The 18,912-nt window shown below is 49.7% G+C and overlaps 1 protein-coding gene across 1 annotated transcript; it reads left to right on the top strand.

Moving 5' to 3' along the window:
• Positions 1 to 1,457: 1,457 nt before the first annotated feature.
• On the top strand, positions 1,458 to 16,529 carry spred2a (sprouty related EVH1 domain containing 2a; the record flags this gene model as incomplete). The annotated part of the gene is made up of 6 exons (XM_084466028.1): positions 1,458 to 1,793; positions 10,393 to 10,567; positions 12,709 to 12,877; positions 13,491 to 13,558; positions 14,212 to 14,352; positions 15,756 to 16,529. The coding sequence occupies exons 1-6, from the start codon at positions 1,768 to 1,770 to the stop codon at positions 16,527 to 16,529; spliced, it is 1,353 nt and encodes a 450-aa protein (XP_084322154.1). The 5' UTR covers positions 1,458 to 1,767.
• Positions 16,530 to 18,912: the final 2,383 nt, after the last annotated feature.

Genomic DNA, 18,912 nt, shown 5'->3' with positions numbered 1-18,912 from the left:
ATATATATATATAACAACAATGAGAAGGAGCACCAGTAAAAGATTGCATTTTCAAACCATTTGATTATTCAACAAATTATTTATAGCGACAATTATAAAACACACTCTTATTTGTACGTCCTGGCAATTAAACATAGCACTTGTATAGCATCTTATCCTAGCTATCTTTGTTGTATTCGGGTAATGGGTTATTGTTAGTGCTTGGCACTTGGTTCTATGAACCTCCATACTGTACCGACAGAGATATACTGTTGTTTCTCTTTCTTCTGACAAACTTACTTATTGTAAGTCGCTTTGGATAAAAATGTCTGGCAAATGCTCTAAATGTAAATGAAAACATAGACACAAAGACACACGCACATACTGACACGCGCACGCACGCACACACACACACACACACACACACACACACACACACACACACACACACACACACACACACACACACACACACACACACACACACACACACACACACACACACACACACAACCACACAAACACATTCATATATTACACATACGCACACACACAGAAACACGCATACACACACACACACACACACACACACACACACACACACACACACCACAACCACCAAAAGTAATTTGTTAAACGTCTGGTTGTGATGGTCTTGGATTGTGGACGTTTGTTTATTTCTTTGGAGAAAACCGTCTGTTGACGCTATGGCGATGAGGTTAGTATCTGGCGCCATCTAGCGTTGGTAAAGTGTACGTGTTGAATATCATTGATAAATAGAGGCTCATTTTTGTAAATCTGTTGAAAATGTAGTCTAAAATGATCAGTCAGTGATCATTGGATAGCACAACGGCATACCACAGTTAATTCAAAAGATAAATAATTATCCGAAGACCAATACGCGTGTTCTACTGCAGTATACAAAAGCTGTGGCAGCAGAGACAGACCGCTAGATGTCGCCCTGGTACAGTGATGATCCCTGCATCTGGACGGGGCTGTTCCTTTAGATTAGATCTGTTCTATCTCATTTAACCTGTCTAAATATACCAATTGTATCGTCATATGGTCTAAGTTTAATGTAAAATATATAATATAATATAATATAGGCCTACCATAATATAATATAATACAATGCAGATAATATAGTCTAGGCTACATATAGAAATCGGAGCTGTATCTAATATCATGTGAGAAACCAGTCATGGATCCGACAGTCCAGGCCCTATCAGAGGTCTTATTCTACGGTGTACGGAATAGTCACGCTGGCTGCTAGAGTTCGTTATTAACAGTATTAGACATAGGCTACAAACGCCTCTGAATCGGCGTTGGCTCACAGCATCTATCACATACGTGCTGAAGACCTTTGCTTTGACGTCATCACTTCCGCTACCCCCCCTCCCCCCCGCCCCCCCACCCTCCACCTCCAGGGTCGGCTTCTGCCTGCAGATCCAACATGGAGTAGCGGGAGATGGGGCTCGTACGGGGCCATCCTCACCGACCTCACCGCACAGTTTCAAATCACCGCCATCGACGCAGACCCCCGCCGGGGGGGTAAAGCATCCGACGCGCTTCACGGGGACCAACCCGCCGCGGCCGCTCCGATCACCGCGGGGAGGAAGGAGCGGCGAGGCGTCGGGGAGATAAGGACGACAACACAACCAGACACACTACGGCCAGGGGGGAACTGGGTTGCCACGGCGTGCGACTACTGTGCTGCTCAAGGACAAGGGCAGGAAGACATGGCACTATGGATGAGCCCGGGGATCTGCTCGTAGGGGAGACGGGAAGATGACCGAGGACACACACCCAGACGAGTGAGTAGCTTTACACGTCTTCTCCCCCCTGGTACCTGGTGGTGGACCAACCCTCCGCTGGCCTCCCTTCGCCGGCCGAGAACCTCCCTCACATGTCCTCCTCGGTCCGGGGAGCCCGGGTACAGCCGGGGTAGCCAGGCTGTTCTAGGGCCAGCTCCCCTCATCATTCCTCATGTAACGGGAAGGGCCCGCTGCGGGGGCCCCTGGTCAGACCGCCGGCCGTCCAGGAGAGGGAGGGCCCCGCGTCCCCAGTGCGGGATAGTTAGTCCGGACCCCGTCCGTCCGGGGGAGTGGTTGCAGTCTCTTAAGTTTATTCGCAGATGTGATACTTAAGTACATCCAGCCCACACGGGGTTCTTCTCATGTGGTAATAGAGCAGAGCGGGGTGTTCTCCAAGCAGCCCCCATGCATGGGCTGGAGCCGCCTGGGTTCTCCTTCAGATCGGTCGCAGTTCTTCTTTTAGCCTACGGCCACAAGTAGCTCAGAATCAGTTAAGGTATCTGATGCCTCCAACCCTATTTCTTTATAGTTATGCCCTAGACATTTATGATTTCTAAGTATTCACTTTTATTTGAACCGTGTCTCTCATTCATGGAAATTAGAAAAATAAAAGGGGGAGAGCACAACGCCCGAATTCCGTTCTAAAGTATATCCTCTTTGAACCAGTAGACCTGAGAGCAGCGGCGTAACCAGCGATTTCCACATTGGGGCGGGACGGGGGTGGGGGGGGGGGGGGGCTGTCAAAAACAGAAACATAAGACCAAATGTTCATTACTTTGAATACACAAGGCACATCATGCTTAAAGTGGGTGGGTTAAACATTGATATTTGTAATGACACAACATGTGATAACAAGTGGTAATAATCAACCCCAAACCTTCAAATATCTGAAATAATTAGGATACTTTGGTTGCAAACATTTAACGGGTACTGCAGTTACTATAGTTCCAGTTAGTTTATCTTCGTTGCTAATGGCGAGTGTTATCTTTTTGCTCACTACCCATTTCAAATGCCAATGTGATCTGCCAAACCTGATATATATATATATATATATATATTTAAATGCTTCAATTTGCACCAGAAAGGCAATTTGTCTTTCAATTTGTGTTTTATCCCAATAGTGGGAAAAGTTAAATATTCCAATGACATTAACATTTCAGACAATTCAGACAAAGGATGTTGCAGATGAACCATAATATTAAAAGTGACACTTTTAACCAGCGGCCTGAATAATATTTGATATACATCTGATGGACAGATTATTGAGTAATGCTTTAATCCTAGACTATAGTCCTGTGGCTGGCCCACTCAGAGACTCCTGCTGGTAGCATGTCTCACTCCCCTGGTTCTCAGACTCTTCATGGATCACCCCTCCTGCTGGTAGCATGTCTCACTCCCCTGAGTCTCAGCCTCTTCATGTTTCACCCCTCCTGCTGGTAGCATGTCTCACTCCCCTGAGTCTCAGCCTCTCCATGTATCACTCCTCCTGCTGGTGGCACTCCCCGTATCACTCCCCTGAGTCTCAGCCTCTCCATGTATCACTCCTCCTGCTGGTGGCACTCCCCGTATCACTCCCCTGAGTCTCAGACTCTCCATGTATCACTCCTCCTGCTGGTGGCACTCCCCGTATCACTCCCCTGAGTCTCAGACTCTCCACGTATCACTCCTCCTGCTGGTGGCACTCCCCGTATCACTCCCCTGAGTCTCAGACTCTCCATGAGTCACATCAGCACGGGACTCGTCCTGAACGCCGACACAGCGAGTGACGAGTTTGGCGTGTGGCGTCTTTAAGAAAGATTCTCATTGGCTGTCAGCCTTTTCCCTCTCAGAAATGAAGACATAGCCTTGAGCATGTTGATTGTTCTCATTCTTATTATGATATATGTAAAGCACATTTTGAATCACGTTTGTTTCACTAGGGTATGTTATCACAAAGTACCGTTTCTCAAGTACAGTCTGGGATTGGTACTGCTTGCGTGTCAATCAAGACCTCTTCCTGATAAGTAGGTGGTTCCTGGTGCAGTTATCTAAGCTGTGTCCAGACCTTCTGTTTGGAGAGGCTGGACACATGCCCTCATGGACACGGCCAGAGAATACACATTCGCACTTTACACACTATATTTACACCTCAACATCCCCAGCCTAATAATCACTCTGAATCAACAACCTAAGCACTCCTTTAGAGCCTAAATGTAGGACCGCTACGTCCTATGAGCACAAAGGGAAGGGTTGCCTCTTTGAGAAACATCCTATTGGGAGCAGCCTCAGCCCTGATCAAGTAGTTTTGGTTTCCTGTCTGTACTTTTATGTTGAGGTTCATCATGACTGAAGCATGCACTGATTTCTGAATATCTACCACAATGGTGATAAAATTTCACAAGAAAGAGCTTCAAGGTGAATAATATATTATTCTAGGACATGTATGCATTATTTACAAATTCCCCTGGAAGAATGGTAAACCAGCAGCACATGGTGGCCATGCAGTGGGTTTGGACTGGGAGAACCGAGCAAGACAGGAAGACATCAGGCAACCACAGGCCAACCACAGGCCAACCATGGACCGGGTCTGCCTGACGGTCTGCATGTACGGAACCCAAGAAGCAGGTTATCTTTGCTGTCAAGTGATTTATGACCTCTGTACACTCCCCTCCAGGTAAACACATGAGTCACACCGTGTCAGTCATTACCGTGGATATAAAAGACTCTGCTTGTGAAACCTTTACCACTATTGAAAAGCACACAAAGACCGTAGAGACTGTGTGTGAAAACTTGAAGCTCATGTATCAACAACAAGACTCCAGACTGCTAAACTCTAAGCACAATCCCATTGTTTTCACTCATATAGAAATTCTAAATCACATTTTTGCAAAACTCTAAGCACAAATCTCATCATTTAGCACACTTGGTTCACCTGGAAAACAATGGCCTTCAAAACGCCACACCCAATTACCAATTGGTCTCACTCACTTCTCACCTGTTCAAACTCAACTTTCCAAACTTCAATCATGTTACAGAGCATAAGCGAGGCCTGAGATTAGCTCTACTGTGTTGTAGATGAGCTCCTCTGGCCTGATCAGGATTGGAGGTGGGATGCAGACGGATTGACATGTAGATGTAGATCTGTTTCACCGCATTTTATATTCTTATTTTTATTTTTTGTGGGCCTACAAAAAAGCTTTTGTCGCAGTCAGTTCAGCTGAACATTTTACTGTATTACAGTAAAAATATATATCTGCTTTGTTACCTTTTTGTACTTGTGCACTGATTTCATCATTACATCCCCGAAAGACAGTCTAAACATTTTCTTACTGTAGTGTTTTTCATTTTACTTATCAGTGCAATTACTGTGAGTTTTGCTAAAATAGGTAACATTTGTGTATTCTCAGAACTCTAACAATGTTGCAGTACTATCAACAGCGCATGACTCTGGGAAGCTGGGCTGTGAGTTTAGCCCATTGGAGCTCATTGGATAGACAAACATGCATTGTATCCTACTCTGATATGATTTTGTCAATGCAATATTCCTATGATATATTCACAGTATTGTATCACAATATTGCAACCCCGCAGCCCCGCAGCTGTAGCTGCGGAGAGGATCTGCGCTTTCCTTTCAGAGAGTGCCCTCGTCCGTCATATTTCAAAAGTTGCGCTCAGGAGCACACCAATAATAATAAAAAAAGGTATGAAGTTAATAGAAATGATGATAAACAAAATATCACAGAGCAAAGAGCATGATTGTGAACGTTTACAATGTCTCATGTCAATCTACAATTGACAGTTTACAGTTGACATGAGCTTCAACTTTTCAGAATTGTGTGCATAGTTAAATTCTTTGTGTGTATACAATGGAGAAAAACTGTATTTCTACACAATGTTATGCATAAACATGGCCTCATGAAGCCAAAACATATACAAACGGTATTTTGATGGGGAGTGTTTTAAATTGATCACACCAGTGTTTAATTGATGCTCTATAAGAGATATTCATATGATAGTTGTGTTTATCGTTTTGGTGGAAATAATCCATTTTGGGAAAGAGGGAACAAAAATGAGGGGAAAAAATGGGAATATAAGTTTCTACTAGCTTTCAAAATGGCTAGCTGGAGTGAGGTAGCCCCAGTGTTTCTGGAGGCTAGCTGGAGTGAGGTAGCCCCAGTGTTTCTGAAGGCTAGCTGGAGTGAGGTAGCCCCAGTGTTTCTGAAGGCTAGCTGGAGTGAGGTAGCCCCAGTTGTTCCCCTCTACGCCCTGGAGGGGAACTACTAGGCACTAGTGGACAGAAGTACATTTTCTGCCGCTCACATGTTGATTTGAATGGCACACGATAGACCTCCATAGTGCATACTCCATATTGTTTTTTATTGATCAAATTGACCACGGGCCTCCCCAAAAAATGATGCGCTTGTTCGAAAGTCCTGTCGATACGTCCTGCGGCCCTGGGGGGATGCCCCGTGACATTGAGTTGAGGTCAAGCCCATGTCCCTCTGGTATGAGCCCATGTCCCTCTGTGTGAGCCCATGTCCCTCTGTGTGAGCCCATGTCCCTCTGTGAGCCCATGTCCCTCTGTGAGCCCATGTCCCTCTGTGTGAGCCCATGTCCCTCTGTGTGAGCCCATGTCCCTCTGTGAGCCCATGTCCCTCTGTGAGCCCATGTCCCTCTGTGTGAGCCCATGTCCCTCTGTGTGAGCCCATGTCCCTCTGTGTGAGCCCATGTCCCTCTGTGAGCCCATGTCCCTCTGTGAGCCCATGTCCCTCTGTGTGAGCCCATGTCCCTCTGTGTGAGCCCATGTCCCTCTGTGAGCCCATGTCCCTCTGTGAGCCCATGTCCCTCTGTATGAGGCCAGCCCTCATGATGCCCCTCTGCACACTGATCCCCTCACTCTCAGTTGAAGCAGCACTTCTTTTATGACTATTAGTCATAAAAGAAACAGTTTGTTTTAAAGTGACAATCCTTGGACAACAAAGGAAATGTACATGTGTCAATGAAAGAAGGTCCATGTTCCACTGAGAGAGAGAGGAGAGCAATATGCTGTTGCTCCCCACAGATCCTGGCCTCAGAAACCCCTCGCCGCTTCCTGTTAGCACCACCGTGAAGACACAAGCCCTGGAGCAGGCCTCCTCGGTGTCTGTGTGTCTGTGTGTCTGTGTGTCTGTGTGTCTGTGTGTCTGTGCGAGAGGAGGTGTAGTGTCCTATAAATCTATTTAAATAACTTAGTCTTTACTTTACTAAAGGTATTAAGAATACAAAGCCATTCGATGGTCCGTGTAAATGTGTAAATGTGCCACGTTGGATGCCAAATGAGAACCTGATGTGCATCATGGGGCCAAAAGAAAAGGCTTCAGTCTTCTTCCAAAGACTCCGATCACACAGGATGGACTTGCACAACGTGTGTGTGTGTGTGTGTGTGTGTGGGCAGAGGGTGGTAAGTGAGAGCTGTTCATGCTTGTTGTATCTTCGTGTGTCTCTCCCCTGCATGACTAAGCTGTGAGGAGGTCAGTGTTATCACAGCCTGGTGCTTCTTATCAGTACATGCGGCGGTGGACTGAGGTAGAACCCAATAAAGAAAACATGCAGTTGTTTGACTTGGGCTAATGTTAGCACACCTGGTGAAGTAGTGACTATATCACCGGATGATATGTCAGCAGTACCAGCGCTTTGATGAGACACCGTATTCTCTATGCCTTTGTTTGTGGTAAAACTCTGAACAGAAATGCCCTTCTCTGTGATAGTTTTCTATTTCCTGTCCGGGGAAACTGTTACTGTTACATCCCCTATAATCCAGGCTGCCAGTAACAAACTCTACCTTTAATTGATCTATTGATTGTATTGATCCAATAATTCAATAATTGTGTGATTCAAATATGACCTCTCAAAATAGCTTGCACTGACTGCCATGCATGCAGGCAAATAGAAATGTAACAATCCACATATTAGCTTTTGTTAAAGACACAATGTGTTTATTTTATTTTAACTAGCTCTTAGTTTAAAATAATCTGCACATATCAGTAGTCACCACTGATCTCAATTGATTTCAATGATCTTATCAACAAAATCACATCCTATAGCTATATATATTCTTCAAATACAAAATGCTGGCCAGCCTGTACCTCTATCTTTGTTTACAAGAATCTTACTATGGACACTCACCCTCAACCCCTCCCGCTCACCCTCATCCCCTCCCACTCACCCTCAACCCCTCCCACTCACCCTCATCCCCTCCCACTCACACCACCCAGCCAGTGAGGTATGCTACTTTGCGTCACACAGTTGCACAGCCAGTCAGACTGGACAGAACTCTGCATTGTTGTCATTCTGAAAGCCTCCCCACTAGGGACTGGGAGGTTAATAACAGAGGGTGGGTGCTGAATTGAAAGATGGATGAATACATGAACGCTCACTTCCCTTTATGGGCCTGACAGAGTTGGGACCTATATGTCTACAATATGCCCATGCAAGCGCACACACACACACACACACACACACACACACACACACACACACACACACACACACACACACACACACACACACACACATTTTACTCTTTGTATAAAGACTGTAAATACTCCACTATTAGTTTATAAAGTATTAAAAAGTATTGAAAAAAATCATATCATAAATAAATAAAAAGTATTAAAAAAAACTCCAAGAAGGATTGTACCCCTGTGTGTTTGTGTGTGTGTGTGGCTGTGTGTTGCAGCATGTGTGTGTGAGCATGTGTGTGAATGTATGCACAATCACTCACAAGCTTTTGGCTAATGCACAATGGGGGACATGCACACATACACGCACACATGCATACACACACGCACCATCTGTTTGACTAGTGTGATGAATCATACAGTGGGGAAGGAGATCACAGGCAGACAGACAGACAAACAGACAGACAGGTAGGCACTAGGCAGACAGACAGGCAGGCATGCAGGTAGATAGGTAAGCAGGCAGTCATGCAGGTAGGTAGGTAGACGGTCAGGCAGGCAAGCAGGTAGACAGGCATCCACAGGAAGGCAGAAGGAAATGCAGTCCCACTGCAACAGACAGTAAGGCCCAGAGCCCGGGTCACATGTTGTGCTGTTTTAACAGACGCGTGTGAGTGGTGTTAGTGGTGTCATAGTGTTAGTGGTTAGTGGTGTCATAGTGTTAGTGGTTAGTGGTGTCATAGTGTGAGTGGTGTTAGTGGTGTCATAGTGTGAGTGGTGTTAGTGGTGTCATAGTGTGAGTGGTGTCATAGTGTGAGTGGTGTTAGTGGTTAGTGGTGTCATAGTGTTAGTGGTGTTAGTGGTGTCATAGTGTTAGTGGTTAGTGGTGTCATAGTGTGAGTGGTGTTAGTGGTGTCATAGTGTTAGTGGTGTTAGTGGTGTCATAGTGTTAGTGGTTAGTGGTGTCATAGTGTGAGTGGTGTTAGTGGTTAGTGGTGTTAGTGGTGTCATAGTGTTAGTGGTGTCATAGTGTTAGTGGTGTCATGGTGTTAGTGGTGTCATGGTGTTAGTGGTGGTGTTAGTGGTGTCATGGTGTTAGTGGTGGCGTTAGTGGTGTCATGGTGTTAGTGGTGGTGTTAGTGGTGTCATGGTGTTAGTGGTGGTGTTAGTGGTGTCATAGTGTTAGTGGTGTCATGGTGTTAGTGGTGGCGTTAGTGGTGTCATGGTGTTAGTGGTGTCATGGTGTTAGTGGTGGTGTTAGTGGTGTCATGGTGTTAGTGGTGGTGTTAGTGGTGTCATAGTGTTAGTGGTGGTGTTAGTGGTGTCATGGTGTTAGTGGTGTCATGGTGTTAGTGGTGTCATAGTGTTAGTGGTGTCATGGTGTTAGTGATGTCATAGTGTTAGTGGTGTCATGGTGTTAGTGGTGGCGTTAGTGGTGTCATGGTGTTAGTGGTGTCATAGTGTTAGTGGTGTTAGTGGTGTCATAGTGTTAGTGGTGTCATAGTGTTAGTGGTGTTAGTGATGTCATAGTGTTAGTGGTGTCATGGTGTTAGTGGTGGTGTTAGTGGTGTCATGGTGTTAGTGGTGTCATAGTGTTAGTGGTGTTAGTGGTGTCATAGTGTTAGTAGTGGTGTTAGTGGTGTCATGGTGTTAGTGGTGTCATGGTGTTAGTGGTGTCATAGTGTTAGTGGTGTCATGGTGTTAGTGGTGTCATAGTGTTAGTGGTGTCATGGTGTTAGTGGTGGTGTTAGTGGTGTCATAGTGTTAGTGGTGTTAGTGGTGTCATGGTGTTAGTGGTGGTGTTAGTGGTGTCATAGTGTTAGTGGTGTCATGGTGTTAGTGGTGGTGTTAGTGGTGTCATAGTGTTAGTGGTGTTAGTGGTGTCATGGTGTTAGTGGTGGTGTTAGTGGTGTCATAGTGTTAGTGGTGTTAGTGGTGTCATGGTGTTAGTGGTGGTGTTAGTGGTGGTGTTAGTAGTGGTGTTAGTGGTGTCATGGTGTTAGTGGTGTTAGTGGTGTCATAGTGTTAGTAGTGGTGTGTGGTGAATCATCTGCAACAGTAGCACGTGTACAAGATTCTAAACAGTAAATGTTTTTATATTCATTGACATCAATTCATATCAATCGCCGACTGCTCTGGCAGTGCAGCGACGGGCGCTGACTCTGTCCCTCTGTGTCCCCCAGCGACAGCTACCTGGTGCGCGTGAAGGCGGTGGTGATGACCCGGGACGACTCCAGCGGGGGCTGGCTGGCCCAGGACGGGTGCCTCAGCCGGGTGGGCGTGTGCAGGGTGCTGTCCGCCGAGCTCCTGGGGCAGCGGGCCTTCTTCATCCACGGCGAGCGCCTCAAAGACCAGCAGGTGGGCGACCTCACCGTGCTTCTGACCACCTGCCTCGCGGTGACGTGTGGGCATGAGGACCGCAGCCCACTACTACTCCGTGTCCGGGAGTGTGTGTCCCCGCCTGAGAACACGGCTCCAGGACCCTCTTAACGGGTCTTAACGTAACGCTTAACGTCGCCCCAGAGGACCGGCGGTCTGATCATGTGCGGTAGTTGTAACTCGGTGGCAGGGGCGTAACGATACGCTAAAGTCACGGCGCGGTACGTACCTCGGTTTTTAAGTCACGGTTCGGTATGTTTTTCGGTACAGCAGTTTTTATTATTTTATTTTTTATTAAACAATTCGATTTTGATTTGATTTATTAAATTGTATCAAACAAATGCCTTACACAAATGGAAAGACATCAAATACAATTGAGGATAAAAACACAATAAAGTCCAGGACTTATTTCCATTGTGGTCCTCAACACAAAACATCAGGACAAGACGAGACACTCACAGAGTGTGTGATAATCAATAAAAACTGAATAAAAAATAAAAATAAAAAATAAATTTTTCGGTACGTACCGAAATGAAACGTGCATCAAACCCATACCGAAAAAATTCCGCTACGAATACGCGTATCGTTACACCCCTACCCGGTGGTCACCTCTCGGTCAGAGAGTCTAGGCCTTCATGTTTACAGTGGCGGCGAGCTGGAGCACAAAACACAGCCCACATGCTGCAGGAGTTTACCTTCCTGGATCCGAAGGTGAACGGTTGCACGCTGTATGAACGGGAAGTACAAACAGGCATCAACAGAATGGGAAGAAATAACAGTTTGGGACACGTCAAATATTTCCATGTATTGTGTTGCAGAAATATCACCTTAAAGTAATAATCCAGACTCAAACCTTTTGACAAAGATGTGTCCATTGGGGATGTACTAACCAGGTCCTGTCTGACCATGTGATGGTGCTTCACTTTGTGGTGGCTTGATTTCTGTGGCCACTTCTCCGTCTGACAGAAACGTAGCAGCGGCACGGCTGCCGTCGTTACGACAGGGCTTAATCAGAGAGTGTGTCTTCAGATCTCTGTAGCTTCAACCATAAGTATCAGACATTAGTTTCATTCCATGACGACGACGACTCAGGGGTTCTGTCTCAGAAGTGCTGCGTACAAACTGTTTGCAATGTTCCTATGGAGAGGAATCATTTAGCGCAAGGACACACATTTCTGCCTCCTTCCTCTTAAATCCAGAATGCACTTTGGCTTTGCGGGCTGGGGGGGGGCGTGGCCATGCTTCGCGTCCAGCTGCATGGGGCGTGACCTCGTCACGTCGAAGAAGCGGCCAGGATCTTAACTCGGCCTGCATGGTCCGAGCCAGGATGCGTGTCTCGGTTTCTGGGTTGCTCCTCCTCGGGGTTTGGGACGTTGTAGAACGCGCCGCTGGCTTGAGCTAAAGCCAGCGTTGCCAGGCTAGCTCTCCCAGCCGAGTCACCCGCTCTCTGATCCTGCAGCCGCTGTCACGACGGAACGCTCCCAGTGAGACCCCCAGGGGCCCTAGTGTGTCACGGTAGTGTACTGCCACAGCCGGCTTCTCAATAAGTCACAAAGCCTGTTATGCATAGCATTATAATACATGGGATTAATTTATTCAATTTACTAATGCATGTGGAGCGGGAGTGAGTAAAAGCTCTGGGTGACGTATGAAAACAGCCCGCTGGATCCCAGGAGACACGACCAACGACCCCGGTGGTGTGTGGTCCTTGATGTCAGGTGCTTTAGTGGTAAATCATCCTCATCATCCTCATCCTCATCCTCATCCTCATCCGCTTATCCGGGGTCGGGTCGCGGGGGGCAGCAGCTCAAGCAGGGGGCCCCAGACTTCCCTTTCCCGGGGGCCACATTGACCAGCTCTGACCGGGGGGGATCCCGAGGCGTTCCCAGGCCAGTGTTGAGATATAATCTCTCCACCTAGTCCTGGGTCTTCCCCGGGGTCTCCTCCCCACTGGTCGTGCCTGGAACACCTCCCAAGGGAGGCGTCCAGTGGGCATCCTTACCAGAAGTGGTAAATCAATCATTCCTTTTGGCCGCTAACCCTAACCCCCCCCCCCCCCCCCCCCCCGTCATGTCCTGTTGTCATGACGTGTCAGCGGTTGATTGGGCCTCCGTCACCAGGTGATCCTGGAGTGCTTCCTGAAGAAGGAGCTGGTCTACACCAAGGCCACGCCCACATTCCACCACTGGAGGGTGGACAACAGGAAGTGCGGCCTGACCTTCCAGAGCCCGGCCGACGCCCGCGCCTTCGACCGCGGCGTGCGGAAGGCCGTCGAGGACTTGACAGAAGGTGTGTTCTGTGTGTGTGTGTGTGTGTGTGTGTGTGTGTGTGTGTGTGTGTGTGTGTGTGTGTGTGTGTGTGTGTGTGTGTGTGTGTGTGTGTGTGTGTGTGTGTGTGTGTGTGTGTGTGTGTGTGTGGTCCTCGTGACAAAATGCCTGTTCCTCTCAGCTTTGCAACATATATCAGATATATATATTGTATATATTCTTATTGTCTCTTAGACCGGGCATGCAGAAGAAGTATTTGAATATGTGTAATAACGGTGTGCATCTCTCCAATAAAAGACGATTCGATGCGTATATCGATACATGGGGTAACGATACGATTCAGGAACGATACATTTTTAAAATGGAACGATTAGATTCAGTTCGATTCAGAAGATTCGCATCTTTTAAATCAAAATCGATTTTCCGATTCAAATCGGTTTTTGTTACACCCCTAGTGTAAGGATGAATATCCAGAAGACCTGAGTGCAAGTTAAAGTGTCTCAATATGACTCATAGAGGGTCCGACTGATCGGGGCGATGGTCAAACCCTTCTCCCACTGTATACACTGTACTGCGTGATCAAACGGCTGATCAGACCTCATGAACCAACGCCCCCCCCGGGCCGCTCCCTCCAGCAGGCTCCACCACCTCCTCCTCCACCCTGCAGAACGAGGCCGAGCTCGGGGACGACGACGTCTTCACGGTCAGTCTGCTCCTCTTCCTGCACCACCCACCCCCCCCCCCCCACACAGACCCTAACCTCTCACCCTCTCACTCACTCTCTCCTAACCCTACAACTAAACTCAACCTCAAACCAAAACACACAACCTAGAACTATTCATTATTTTCTTAACCAGATCCTCGCCCAAACCCAATCTTAACTAAACCATATACTTAGCACACACACACACACACACACACACACACACATTCACAAAACACACAAGTCCAGATAAATGTAAGCTCATCTGTTTGTTGCGCATGTGTGTGCATACGACTGACTGCCTTGTGTTGCGTGGCTCTTCTTACTTGGCCTGGTTCCCCGGGCGAGGGAGGAGAGACCGACATGAGTCATCATGCATCGACACAGCGCAGCCGTCGCTGCTCTGTCCTCTCCTCTGTTCCTTTGAGCTCCGTACCCATCACATCATACCCATCACATCATACCCATCACATCATACCCATCACATCATACCCATCATCCCCCGCCGCAGTAATGTGGACCAGTCTACCATGATACCTGACCTGATGGTCTGTTGGGCACCGTGGCTAACCCCCTCACCGCGGGGGGGGGGGGGGGGGGCTGGGTGATAGCGTGGTGGTGTCAGCCGTACTGACGCCCGCTCCGTCCCTCAGAACGCCACCGACAGCTCCTCCTCCAGCTGCTCCCTGAAGAGGGGCGCCGTGCAGCTCTTCGGCGAGCCGCGCCGCCACCACCGCTGCCTGCTTGGACACCTGTACGACCAGAGGCCCTCGGACCACTACCTCCTGGACCAGGTACCCACCTCTGACCACTACCTCCTGGACCAGGTACCCACCTCTGACCACTACCTCCTGGACCAGGTACCCACCTCTGACCACTACCTCCTAGACCAGTAGACCAGGTACCCACCTCTGACCTAACCTCCTGGACCAGGTACCTCCACCTCTGACCACTACCTCCTGGACCAGGTACCTCCACCTCTGACCACTACCTCCTGGACCAGGTACCTCCACCTCTGACCACTACCTCCTAGACCAGTAGACCAGGTACCTCCACCTCTGACCACTACCTCCTGGACCAGGTACCTCCACCTCTGACCACTACCTCCTGGACCAGGTACCTCCACCTCTGACCACTACCTCCTAGACCAGTAGACCAGGTACCTCCACCTCAGACCACTACCTCCTGGACCAGTAGACCAGGTACCTCCACCTCTGACCACTACCTCCTGGACCAGGTACCTCCACCTCTGACCACTACCTCCTAGACCAGTAGACCAGGTACCTCCACCTCTGACCTAACCTCCTGGACCAGTAGACCAGGTACCTCCACCTCAGACCACTACCTCCTGGACCAGGTACCTCCACCTCTGACCACTACCTCCTAGACCAGTAGACCAGGTACCTGTACCTCTGACCACTACCTCCTGGACCAGTAGACCAGGTACCTGTACCTCTGACCACTACCTCCTGGACCAGGTACCTCCACCTCTGACCACTACCTCCTGGACCAGTAGACCAGGTACTTGTACCTCTGACCACTACCTCCTGGACCAGTAGACCAGGTACCTCCACCTCTGACCTAACCTCCTGGACCAGTAGACCAGGTACCTGTACCTCTGACCACTACCTCCTGGACCAGTAGACCAGGTACCTCCACCTCTGACCACTACCTCCTAGACCAGTAGACCAGGTACCTGTACCTCAGACCACTACCTCCTGGACCAGTAGACCAGGTACCTGTACCTCAGACCACTACCTCCTGGACCAGTAGACCAGGTACCTCCACCTCTGACCACTACCTCCTGGACCAGTAGACCAGGTACCTCCACCTCTGACCACTACCTCCTGGACCAGGTACCAGACCACAAGGATGTACCTGGCACTGATGACAAGCGGGCATAGCAGACACACACACACACACACACACACACACACACACACACACACACACACACAGACAAAGACACACAGACAGACACACACACATACATACACAGACAAAGACACACAGACACACACACACACACACACACAAATAATGGACTCTGAATGTCTTAGCAGCCATTTTGCCGTGGAGGGCCCCCAGAGGGTTGGAGATGTCTGTGGAGCCGCCGTGTGAACCCTGTTGTTGTTGTTGTTGTTGTTGTTGTCATCGTGTGAACCCTGTCGTTGTCGTTGTTGTTGTGTGTCCGCAGTCGACCGCCATGTTCCCGCGCCACGTCAGCTTCCAGATCGACGAGGAGGAGATCGTCCGCATCAACCCCCGCGAGCGGGCGTGGCTGACGGGCTACGAGGACTACCGCCACGCCGCCGCGTCCGCCGGCGCCGGGGGCCGCAAGCCCGCCCCGCCCGCCGAGCCCGGCGACGCCTACGTGCACTTCGGCAAGAGCCCCCCGTCCAAACGCGACTACACGGCGGCGCCCTACCCCTACCCGCTGACCGGCGACCGGCGGGCCCCCGCCCCGGACCCCAAGGCCGACCCCCGGGGCCAGCGGGACGCGGTGGTCAACGCCCAGCCCCAGGGGGGCGGGGCGTGGCGCGGCGGGCCGAAGGACGAGGCGGCGGCGGCGGCGGCGGCGGGCGAGGACGGGCCGGGCGGCCCCAAGCGCGCGCCCCGCTGCGTCTACTGCCGCGACGTGTTCCTCGCGGAGGAGAACGGGCGGGGCCGCTGCCAGGAGGCCCCCGACCCGGTGCGGACGTGCATCCGGCGGGTCAGCTTCATGTGGTGCGCCGACAGCCTGCTGTACCACTGCCTGTCGGACCCCGAGGGCGAGCCCTACGCCGAGGAGCCCTGCTCCTGCGACTGGGCGGGCGACGAGCGCTTCTGCCTGCGCTGGAGCGCGCTGGCCGGCCTGTCGCTGGTGGCGCCCTGCATGTGCTGCTACGCCCCGCTGCGCGCCTGCTACCGCTGCGGCGTGGCCTGCCACTGCTGCGGCGGCCGGCACAAAGCCATGGGCGGGGCCCCGTAGCAGAGACAGAAGGGGGGCGGGGGCCCCGTAGCAGAGACAGAAGGGGGGCGGGGGGCCCCGTAGCAGAGACAGCAGGGCGGGGGGGGGGCCGGTAGCAGAGACAGAGGGGGCGGGGGCCCCGTAGCAGAGACAGAAGGGCGGGGGGCCCCGTAGCAGAGACAGAAGGGGGCGGGGGCCCCGTAGCAGAGACAGAAGGGGGCGGGGGCCCCGTAGCAGAGACAGAAGGGGGCGGGGGCCCCGTAGCAGGACAGGGGGCGGGGCCCCGTAGCAGAGACAGAAGGGGGCGGGGGCCCCGTAGCAGGACAGAGGGCGGGGGGCCCCGTAGCAGAGACAGAAGGGGGCGGGGGCCCCGTAGCAGAGACAGAAGGGCGGGGGCCCCGTAGCAGGACAGGGGGCGGGGCCCCGTAGCAGGACTGATGGGCGGGGGCCCCGTAGCAGGACAGAGGGCGGGGGGCCCCGTAGCAGAGACAGAGGGGCGGGGGGCCCCGTAGCAGGACAGATGGGCGGGGGGCCCCGTAGCAGAGACAGAAGGGCGGGGGGCCCCGTAGCAGAGACAGAAGGGGGCAGGGGCCCCGTAGCAGAGACAGAAGGGGGCGGGGGCCCCGTAGCAGGACAGAGGGGCGGGGGCCCCGTAGCAGGACAGAGGGGCGGGGGCCCCGTAGCAGAGACAGAGGGCGGGGCCCCGTAGCAGGACAGAGAGCGGTCTTGTGGAGTGGGAGTGGCTACGTCACTCGCATTGTGTTCTTGTGTTGTGCGTGTTGTGTTGGATGTTTTGTTGTGGGCCAAATGATGTGCTGTTTGTTAGATCGAAACAGTGCCTACGTGATGTGTGTGTGTGTGTGGGTCTGTGTGTGTGTGTGTGTGTGTGTGTGTGTGTGTGTGTGTGTGCGCGCATCTGTGTGCATGCATCTTTTTGCTTGTGCGTTTGTCTATGTTTGTCTGTGTGTGTGTGTGTGTGTGTGTGTGTCTGTGTGTGTGTGTGTGTGTGTGTGTGTGTGTGTGCGTTTGTCTGTGTGTCTGTGTGTGTCTGTGTGTGTGTGTGTGTGTGTGCGTGTGCGTAAGTGTGCTGTATTGGTAGACATGCAACAACTCCATATAAATATATCATTACAAATTGACATAGATATATGATATATAGATGTAAATATTGATGACATATATATATATACAGTATATTGTTTGTGAGAGTATGCGTACGTATACATATAGTTATATGTATGTATACACAAATATATGTCCACATATATATACATATGTATATACATGTATATAAAACAGGTACTTTATATTTTTGGTAAAAGCTTGAATCTGTTATTTTTCTTAGTGTATGATCTATATGAGCTATGTTTTGGAGGACTCTGGTGTCCTCACCTACCAAAGGCACTGCTTAACCTTGATGAGTAGAAACAGAAGTAGTAACATGTGCCAATAAGGGGGGGGGGGGGGGGTGGGGCCTCTTCTTTATTTTATTTATTCCTTCGGGGTTCTGTTGTGTTTGCTGCCGTGTGATTCTGGAGCTACGGTGAAGCCTACGTCGGCACGGGCTTCTCCACCCTGGGGCTTCTGCTACGTCAACAGCCACGCCCGGCAGGAACAGGCTGCAGATTGTTGTGAACAAACCCGTACTGTTGAATATACAATGTTCTCTGTTCAGGCTCCGTCTGTGTCATACGTACTCTGAGGTTGTTATGACCTCCACCTCTGAGGTCGGTTGTTATGACCTCCACCTCTGAGGTCAGTTGTTATGACCTTCACCTCCGAGCGGTCAGCAGAAAGCAGGGCGCCAGCCTTTTGTTTTATGACCATGTGTGTGTGTGTGTGTGTGTGTGTGTTGTGTGTGTGCACGTGTCAGAGAACAGCAGCATTTTGGCCATGCTTGTATCTATTTATGAGTTAAGCTGTAATTGTAGAAATATCTTTATAAATATTTGTCTACAAAAATATTTTCTTGAATATATTCAATATCATTTTCTTGGTTTTATCATTCACTTATTCTTGACTTACTTCCAAGTATCTGGTGGGTCAGATAGATCTACAGGTTATTAACTGTAGATATAGAGATCTACAGTTAATAACTTGCAGGAGTTCCTGTTAACCAGATGACTAATAACCAGAGGACTAATATAAAGTACTTTAACCAGAGGACTAATACAAAGTACTTTAACCACATGACTAATATAAAGTACTTAAACCAGAGGACTAATATAAAGTACTTTAACCACATAACTAATACAAAGTACTTTAATCACATGACTAATATAAAGTACTTAAACCAGAGGACTAATATAAAGTACTTTAACCACATAACTAATACAAAGTACTTTAACCACATGACTAATATAAAGTCCTTTAACCAGAGGACTAATATAAAGCACTTTAACCA

This window comes from Micromesistius poutassou (assembly GCF_964030765.1).
Source record: "Micromesistius poutassou genome assembly, chromosome: 3".
NCBI lineage: Eukaryota > Metazoa > Chordata > Actinopteri > Gadiformes > Gadidae > Micromesistius > Micromesistius poutassou.
The sequence above is the reverse complement of the archived record's forward strand: the minus strand, read 5'-3'. Positions and strand labels throughout refer to the sequence as shown.